Below are 8,092 nucleotides of genomic sequence, written 5' to 3'. Positions count from 1 at the left end.
CAGCTGCTCAAGCGATATTGAATGATGGCGACAGTGCGCCGCGTTGTGTGTGTGTTGGCCGCTGCTCTGTGCTGCACGGCCTTGTGCGTGGCTGCGAACTCTGATGATGCCCCCTCTGTGCAGCCACTCACAAAAGACGAAGGTGTGGTGAGGAGGATGACTGAGAAAGGGGCGGGCGTGAAGGAGAAGGAGATTGCTCTGGGGAGAGCGAAGAGAGGTGAGTTGGCCGCCAGAGGTGCTCAGGCTGCACTGAATGATATGATGGACGCAGCAATGAAGGCCAAGGCGTTAGCGGTGGAAGCGAAAGTGAACGCTGATGCTGCTGCGGGTGTGGTTACAAAATTTCTTCGTACAAAGGAGGAGGTTAAAAATGTTGCGCTGGCTGTTAAGAATCTTCAACAGCCTTCTGACACCCAAGAACCCAAAGTTCTGGGTGATGCAAAGAAAGCAAAGGAAAGCATCACGGAGGTCTTGCGTAGCGCGAACGTAATAATGGTGAAGGCTGCGAGTCAACTTCAGGACGGCGTTATAGCAGAGACAAAGGCAGCGGAGGCGCTGCAGCACATCGGCTGGGCGGAGACTAATTGCACTGATGCGGATGAGTACGTTAAGGATGCAGTGGGGGCTGCAAAGGCCACAGTGACGGCTGCAAAGACGGCGGTGGACCGCTGCCTCATTGAGGTGCGGAGGGCACACAATGCGGCGGTTAGGCTTCATGTTGCAGCTGCCGGAGTCGAGAGAGCAGCGCAGGAAGTTGTAGCCTTAATGGGCGATGCTAAGGAAGAGTTGTTACCAAGGAAGAATGAAATATTAAATGGAGTGAAGACAGAGACCACGAAGGCGACAGATGATGCCACGTCGCAATCGTTAGCCTTCAGCGATGTTACAAACAATGTTGTTGCGGCAGTAAAGAGTGTTGATGACGCACTGACGTCTACGAAAGCGGAACAGCAGCCCACCGCAAGTGTGGTGCTGAAAAGTATGTCGGCTACATCAGCCGCCGAAAATGCGCTGAGGGAGGCTGAGAAGGAACTGGGAGAACTTCAGGTCAAAGTGCGGCAGCCCGATCAAACTGAGAGTGGAGGGGAGAAGATGGAGGAAAAGGAGTTGAAGAAGGTAAGGGGAAATGAAGGACTCAACTACCCACAGAAACCTGAAGAGAATGCCGCAAATTCAAAGGGCGACGCTCATGAGCATTCCTCCCTGACCGAGGAGGCCAAACCTCCACCTGTTACTGAAGAAAAGCCTACAGCACAATACTCCAAAACGGAAACGATCACCGCCCCTTCGTCTGTGCCTGCTACTATGCCTGAGCCCAACAGTAACATCTCTGCGGCTGTCAATGAGCTTCTTTCCAGCAATGCGGATGGCAACAGCAAACGTGCGTGGGTGCGCAGGCCATTGATGCTGCTGTTACTGGTCTGTATGGCTATGTGGTAAGACATGTCTTTCTGTGTCTGTGTGTGCAGAGTATGGTGCTTCTTCCACGGTAATCGCGTTGAGTGTGGAGGACTGCACTCCTGATTGATAAGATTCTTTTGATTTTCATTTCATTGCTGCCATGTTGTGGGCGTAGCGCCGACCCACTTGCCCTCGACGACACGCACTGTGGGAAGGGGAGGCATGGTTTCTTTTCTTTTCGTTTATTGCTTGGGCTTTGCTTTGCGCACTGCTATGCGCCGCCCACTAACTGTTTCTCCTGCTGGGGGATTCTCTTTTCATTTTTTCGTGTGTGTGTTGTGCCTGCTGCTCCCTTCCGCTCCGTGTGTGTGTGTGTTGGAGCTGCCTGCTGTGCATCGTTTCTCTTTTCTCGTCCCTGCAGACCCCAGCTGCTCAAGCGATATTGAATGATGGCGATAGTGCGCCGTGTTGTGTGTGTGTTGGCCGCTGCTCTGTGCTGCGTTTTATTCTGCGTGACGGCTGATGCTGCTGTTGATAGGGCTGCGGTGGAGGAGCGTGTGGCTGTGTTGTCCGATGCTGCGACGAACACGCAACAAGTGTTGAAGGAAGCCGGGCAGGCTTCTGCTCAATATGACGCCGCTGCTGCTGAATCTATGGCTGTGGAGGGGAGTGCCGAAAAGGCAAAGCCGCACATCGATAAAATGGTGGCCGAGACAGCGAGTGCATTGAGTGATGCTGTTAAAGCGTTCGAAGAGATTTCAAAGTTTCCTGATGTGACATCTGGTAGCGTTCCGAAAACGTCGTTGAGTGCGTGTAATCTCCTGACTGCTTCCACGAGTGCGCAATCTGCGGCGGATAATGCCAACAAGGCTGCGGGAAATGCAATGAGTGCTGAGGTGCTACTCAGGGTGGTGGAGAGAGATGCGAAGGAAGCTCTGGCAAAGGCAACCAAAGCACAGGAACTGTCTGAGGCAGCAGTGCAGAGCGCCAAGGGTGCAGCAGAGAGAGTAAAGGCGGCAATTGCAATACCTAATGACGTCGTGCAGAAACTCTCCGCGGTCGCAGAGAAAGCTGGGGAGGCAAACAAGAACGCAGCGGATGTTGCTTCGAGTGCTTCCGAGGCGGTGAATAAGATTGCGCAGGCACTGAGGGACATCAAGACCGCGAATGCAAGCGCGAGTTCGGCGGCAGCGAGTGCTAAGCACGCAAAAGATAACGCCATGGAGGTGCAGACGGAGTTAAAGCCGGCTGAGGCCGAAAATGAAGTGGTAACAGTAAGCACAGAGATAAAGGATCTTGCTGCGAGGGCAAAAGCAAACGCTACAGATGCAAAGACGAAAGCCCAGTCGGCAGCAACGAGTGCAAAAGATGCCTTGCAGAGTATTGATGCTGCACTAAAGGCTACTGCAAATGTGAAGAAACTTGCAGACGAAGTATCGGACTCCACTGACAAGGCAAAGGATTTGGCCACGGAAGCCAAAGAAGTTATTGATGCTGCGCTCAAAAAAGCACAGAAAGAGTTGAAATCATCCACTGATGATGTTGAGGGGAATGAGAAGGTGTCTTCGAGCTCACAACGACAAACTGGGGCTGCTACTCAGAAGGAAAACAGAATCTCTCCTTCTGTTGTGCCACACACCACGACTAGAGCGGCTTCTCTTCCCACACAGAGCGGTGCGGCTAAGAAGCCTGAGGCTGCTGCTGCTGTTGCTGGGACACACCTAATGGGAGAGAGTGCTGCAAAGTCGCCCGAAGTGAATGCGTCGCCCGCAGTCGATAAGTCTGATGCTGCAGGAGAAGCAGAGGTTGTGGCTGAAGCAAGCAATGCAGCCACGGACACTCATAACAATCGTGTTGAAGAGCGTTCACCAGCAGAAGAGAAGGCAACTGCTGCGTTGCTAACTGTTAAGAAAAGCGATGGGCCCGCAGGCAAATATGACATTGGAATGACGGACAGCAGCAGCACCAATCCTGCGTGGGTGCGTGCGCCGCTGCTGCTGCTGTTTGTCTGTGTGGCTCTCTGGTAAGACGTCTGTGTCTGTATGTCTGGGAGGATGATGCTCCCACCGTAATAATTGCGTTGAGTGCTGAGAACTGCACTCCTGATTGTTAAGATTCTTTGGTTTTCGTTTCATTGCTGCCCCGTTGTGGGCGTAACGCCGACCCACTTGCCCTCGACGACACGCACTGTGGGAAGGAGAGGCGTGATTTCTTTTCTTTTCTTTCTTTGCTTGGGTTTTGCTTTGAGCGCTGCTGTGCGCCGCCCACTAACTGTTTCTCCTGCTGGAGATTCTCTTTTCATCTGTGTGTGTGTGTGTTGGGGCTGTCTGCTGTGCAGCGTTTCTCTTTTCTCCTCCCTGCAGACCCCCGCTGCCAAGCGACATTGGTTCATGGCGACAGTGCGCTGCGTTGTGTGTGTGTTGGCCGCTGCTCTGTGCTGCACGGCCTTGTGTGTGGCTGCTGCTGATACTTCCTCTGGGCTCCCCACAGGTGGCGAGGCATCTGCTGCTCCCTCTGCACACCCGGCATCTACTCACCCTGTTGTGTCCACGCAGCCTTCGCAGGATCAACCTCCCTCCCAAAAAATTGTTTTGGAGGGCGAGCCAACTGAATCGGCGGATGAACTTGCTGCGAAGAAGGTGCTGCAGGCCATGGCGGGGGAGGCGGAAAAAGTTCTCCGCGTGGTCCACGACGTATTGGAGGCTNCAGCTGCTCAAGCGATATTGAATGATGGCGACAGTGCGCCGCGTTGTGTGTGTGTTGGCCGCTGCTCTGTGCTGCACGGCCTTGTGCGTGACGGCTTCTGCGGCACTCTCTGCGCAGCCGACAGGTACTGGCACTCTTTTGACGACAGAGTCTCTGCAGGTGGAACCACGCTCCCAAGAAACTCCTTTGGTGAGCGAGCCACCTGAATCGCCGGATGAACTTGCTGCGAAGAAGGTGCTGCAGGCCATGGCGGGGGAGGCGGAAAAAGTTCTCCGCGTGGTCCACGACGTATTGGAGGCTGCTGTGGTGAAGGTGGTTTTGCCGTCGCTGGAAACGTCGTTCACCGCGCTGACGGACCTGAGCGCGTCTCTGCCGCCGGGTGAAGGATCGAAGATTAAGGCACCGGTGGAAGCCAAGAATCCTCCAACAGTGGCGAGCGTCAGGGAGGCAAAGGTCGAGATTGGTAAGGCAGCGCTCAAGGCTGCGGAAGCAAATTCAAGCTTCAGTGCGCTGGGGGATAAGGCGGAGAAAGCAGTTGAAAACGCAAAGGCCGCGGCGCAAGTGTTCATGGATGCTCTGAAGAAAGACACTGGGAAGGGGGGCGCTGCTTTTGTCGCGGTGGCCGACGTTGTTAAGAATCTGACGGATTCGGGCGCTGTGGCGGTTGAATGTCAGGATGAGGCGAAAAAGATCGCAAAGCTGGTGGAGATCACCTCTCTTGCTCTGGACGCAGCAGCCAACGTAACGCAGAAGGCCTCGGCATTTGCCAAAAAAGAACCGGCTGAACCCACAGAGGAAGACAACAAAGAACTCGATGCGTTGCGAACTGAGTCCGCCATGGCCTCAACCCTCGTGTATGATGCCCTCAAGGACAGCGTGGACGTCACTGTGTCCGCTGCACTTCTGCTGAACCGCACTCGCAAACTGCTCAACGTTATGAAGACTGTGAAACTGAATGATAAAGGCATCAAGACGCTGGCTGGTGCATTTGACGCGATCGGTACGGCGAAGGAGGCGGCTCTAAAGTTTCTGAAGGGTTCGGAAGTTGCGCTACCGGAAGTGGAGACGAAGTTGACTGAGGTCATAGAGAAAATCGATGACAAACAACTCGCCGCTACTCTGACAAAGGCTCGTGAGCATATTGCTCCTGTTGAGGATGCCGTTAAATCATTATCTACGCAGCCAGAGAAGGCAGCTGAAATCCCAGCGAATGTGAAGAGTGATATCGGCACTGGTGTGGAGAAAGTGAACGACAGTTCTTCTAATTCTGACGGTCTTGCCAAATCATCTACTCCAACGATACAAGCTGCGGCCACGAAAGTTTCTGAAGCATTGGAGAGTGAGACCTCTGCGGGCGATGCGGTGACCAGAGTTTCCGAGTCTGTGGGCAAGGACATCACTGCAGACACTACGGCTGCTGCTCAGCTGGTTGCAGGTATTGATGGCAGTGAGATCCCCACGTGGGTGCGTGACCCACTGATGCTACTGCTGCTGGCCTGTGTGGCCGTATGGTAAGACTTCTGTGTGTGTGTCTCTGTGTGTTCGTGGGACGATGATGCTCCCACCGTAATTGCGTTGAGTGCTGAGGACTGCACTCCTGATTGTTAAGATTCTTTTGTTTTCGTTTCATTGCTGCCCCGTTGTGGGCGTAACGCCGACCCACTTGCCCTCGACGACACGCACTGTGGGAAGGGGAGCCTGATTTCTTTTCTTTTCTTGGGCTTTGCTTTGCGCCCTTCTGTGCGCCGCCCACTAACTGTTTCTTTTGCTGGGGGATTTTCTTTTCATCTTTTTGTGTGTGTGTGTTGCTGCTCTCCCCACTGTCTGTGTATAGCGCCCTGGCTCTGGGAGGAATGCGTGGCGGCTGCCCGTTGTTGGGCGTACATCTTCCCCCTCCTTGTTTCTGGGCTTCATTTCCTTTTTTCTACGGGGTTGTGTGCCACGCGCTGCTTAAGCGTTGCTTTGTTAACTGTTGCGGTGTTCTGTGGAGCACAGCGGTGGAGTTGTGCTGTGGCGGAGTGTGCAGTGCGGCGCCATTGGGCTGGCGGACGCGCGCTGCTCCACAGTAAGTGCACGACCCCGCACCACCGCCTGTTCCGTGTCCTCAAGTATGTGTGCTTGTGTATGTGGGGTGTGTTGTGGGGAAAATGCATTTGCTCCCGCAGCAGAATTAAGGAGATGCCTGTGAAGAAGTTTCCGCTGCTGCGGGGACGGCTCGTATGGTGAATTCACCCCGTTGTTTTTGTTTACTGTTGTCTCTCCGCTGCGCCATCGCAGTGACGGGAGAGAGCACTGACACCACTTGGGCTTTGTGGTGGGGTGCTACTCCGCGGTGAGAATTGTTTTAATTTTTTATTTGGGGTTTGGGGGTTTGTTGTGAATATCTGAGAGTGGAAGATCGTCGAGGAGTCTTGCTGCTGCTGTGTCTGCGGTGTGTGCACTGTTATACTGTGCTTCTCTGTTCTTGTCGAGAAGATTCGTTTCTACTGCAGTCTCACCGATTATGATGAGGATGATGGTACACCACCCTCTGTGCGTGTTTGCCCTCGTGTTGTGCTGGGCGTCCTATTGCGTGACGGCTGCTGCTACCGAGGGCGGTGTTGTCGATTCCCTGCCAGCCGCCGCTGCTGAGGGTATTGAGGCGAGGATGGCCGAGGAGGAGGCGGACGTGAAGGAGAAGGAGGGTGTGCTGGGGAGAGCGAAGAGAGGTGAGTTGGCCGCCAGAGGTGCTCAGGCTGCACTGCAGATGGCGAAAGAGGCAGCAATGAAGGCCAGGCAGGCAGTGGAGGAGGCCAATGTGAATGCTGATGCCGCAAACAGGGTGGCGACAAAACTCTGCAGACAGCTGCAATGTTTGGAAGTGCTGTCAGCGCACTGGTGAAGCCCAATCCGCCGTCTTCGAGAATGTGGTCTACAGATGGGAATGACACAATAACTAAGCTAAAGGTAAAGGTACAAGAGGTAAAGGGGGCAAAAGAAGAAACCACTAAGCTGTTACAGATCGCCTTAAAAGCAAAATTAAAGGCCAAGGACGCAGTGTTGAAAGCAGAAGAGGCGCTGCAACTGTTTGGTTGGGCGGAGGCGAATGCAACAGATGCGGATCAGCACGTCAAGGATGCAGTGCGGGCTGCAAAGGCAACAGTGACGGCGGCAAAGGATGTGGCGTATAAGTGTCTCTAGCAAGTGCAGCGGGCATACAAAGCATCGCTGGAGGTGGAGCAGTCAGTGAACGGGATAAATACAGCAGCGCAGGATATTGCTAAAGTATCTGATAAGCTGAATAAACAGTAAAATGCGGCTAAACGGAGTGAAACGCTGGAGGATGCGTCAGAAAAAGGCAAATGCAGCGCATGGAAAAAGTAACGAGTTATTATAAGTATTCGGAGGTGTGAAACGTTTTGGTTCCGACACAACAGAGAGTGCCGATGTCACATTGGCCTCCGTTGAGGGTAAATTGTGAAAAGCTGCAACTGCCGTTGATAAAAGTGTGTCTGCGGGGTCAAGAGGTGAGGCTGTGCTGAAGGAAACACTGCAGGAGTTGAAACAACTACAGGGACGAGAGGGGAAGTTGGACGCGCCTGAGATTAAAAAATTTAAAGAAGAGATTAAAGAGGATCAGCGGGAACAGGGTTCAGTGGTGAGGGATGAGCACAGTCTTCCGCCACAATCTGAGGGCGGTGCCGCAGTGGTTCCTGGGAAGAAGGATGGCTCACGTCCCTAAGCAACAGAGGCCACTACCGTTCCTGGGGCTGATGCTACGCCTGCTCTCGCCAGCAATACTGATGGCAGCAGCAACCCTGCGTTGGTGTATGCACCACTGTTGCTGCTTCTGGCATGTGTGTCTCTCTGTGTGTCTGTGTACGCGCAGAGAGTGATGATGATCCCGCCATAATTGCGCTGGGTGCTGAGGACTCTGCTCTCAATTTATAAAGATTCATGTGTTGTAGTTTCACTGCTTGCTTCATGTGGCCAGTCGCCAATAAGT

At 53.6% G+C, this 8,092-nt stretch overlaps 5 protein-coding genes across 5 annotated transcripts; all 5 read left to right on the top strand.

Annotated features, from left to right (window-relative positions):
- Nucleotides 1-156: 156 nt before the first annotated feature.
- Nucleotides 157-1,440, top strand: DQ04_07761040 (hypothetical protein; the record flags this gene model as incomplete). Its single annotated transcript, XM_009315298.1, has 1 exon — nt 157-1,440. The coding sequence occupies one exon, from the start codon at nt 157-159 to the stop codon at nt 1,438-1,440; it is 1,284 nt and encodes a 427-aa protein (XP_009313573.1).
- Nucleotides 1,441-1,847: 407 nt separating this feature from the next.
- On the top strand, nt 1,848-3,428 carry DQ04_07761030 (hypothetical protein; the record flags this gene model as incomplete). Its single annotated transcript, XM_009315297.1, has 1 exon — nt 1,848-3,428. One exon carries the CDS (start codon nt 1,848-1,850, stop codon nt 3,426-3,428), a length of 1,581 nt encoding a protein of 526 aa, XP_009313572.1.
- Nucleotides 3,429-4,128: 700 nt separating this feature from the next.
- On the top strand, nt 4,129-5,622 carry DQ04_07761020 (hypothetical protein; the record flags this gene model as incomplete). The annotated part of the gene is made up of 1 exon (XM_009315296.1): nt 4,129-5,622. The coding sequence occupies one exon, from the start codon at nt 4,129-4,131 to the stop codon at nt 5,620-5,622; it is 1,494 nt and encodes a 497-aa protein (XP_009313571.1).
- A 988-nt stretch (nt 5,623-6,610) lies between these two features.
- DQ04_07761010 (hypothetical protein) lies at nt 6,611-6,988 on the top strand (the record flags this gene model as incomplete). Its single annotated transcript, XM_009315295.1, has 1 exon — nt 6,611-6,988. The coding sequence occupies one exon, from the start codon at nt 6,611-6,613 to the stop codon at nt 6,986-6,988; it is 378 nt and encodes a 125-aa protein (XP_009313570.1).
- Nucleotides 6,989-7,011: 23 nt separating this feature from the next.
- DQ04_07761000 (hypothetical protein) lies at nt 7,012-7,287 on the top strand (the record flags this gene model as incomplete). Its single annotated transcript, XM_009315294.1, has 1 exon — nt 7,012-7,287. The coding sequence occupies one exon, from the start codon at nt 7,012-7,014 to the stop codon at nt 7,285-7,287; it is 276 nt and encodes a 91-aa protein (XP_009313569.1).
- Between the last annotated feature and the right edge of the window lie 805 nt (nt 7,288-8,092).

Source organism: Trypanosoma grayi, assembly GCF_000691245.1.
Source record: "Trypanosoma grayi strain ANR4 Tgr_776_V1, whole genome shotgun sequence".
In the NCBI taxonomy this organism is placed as follows: Eukaryota; Euglenozoa; class Kinetoplastea; order Trypanosomatida; family Trypanosomatidae; genus Trypanosoma; species Trypanosoma grayi.
Note: the sequence above shows the minus strand (reverse complement) of the source record. Positions and strands in the feature narration are given on the sequence as shown.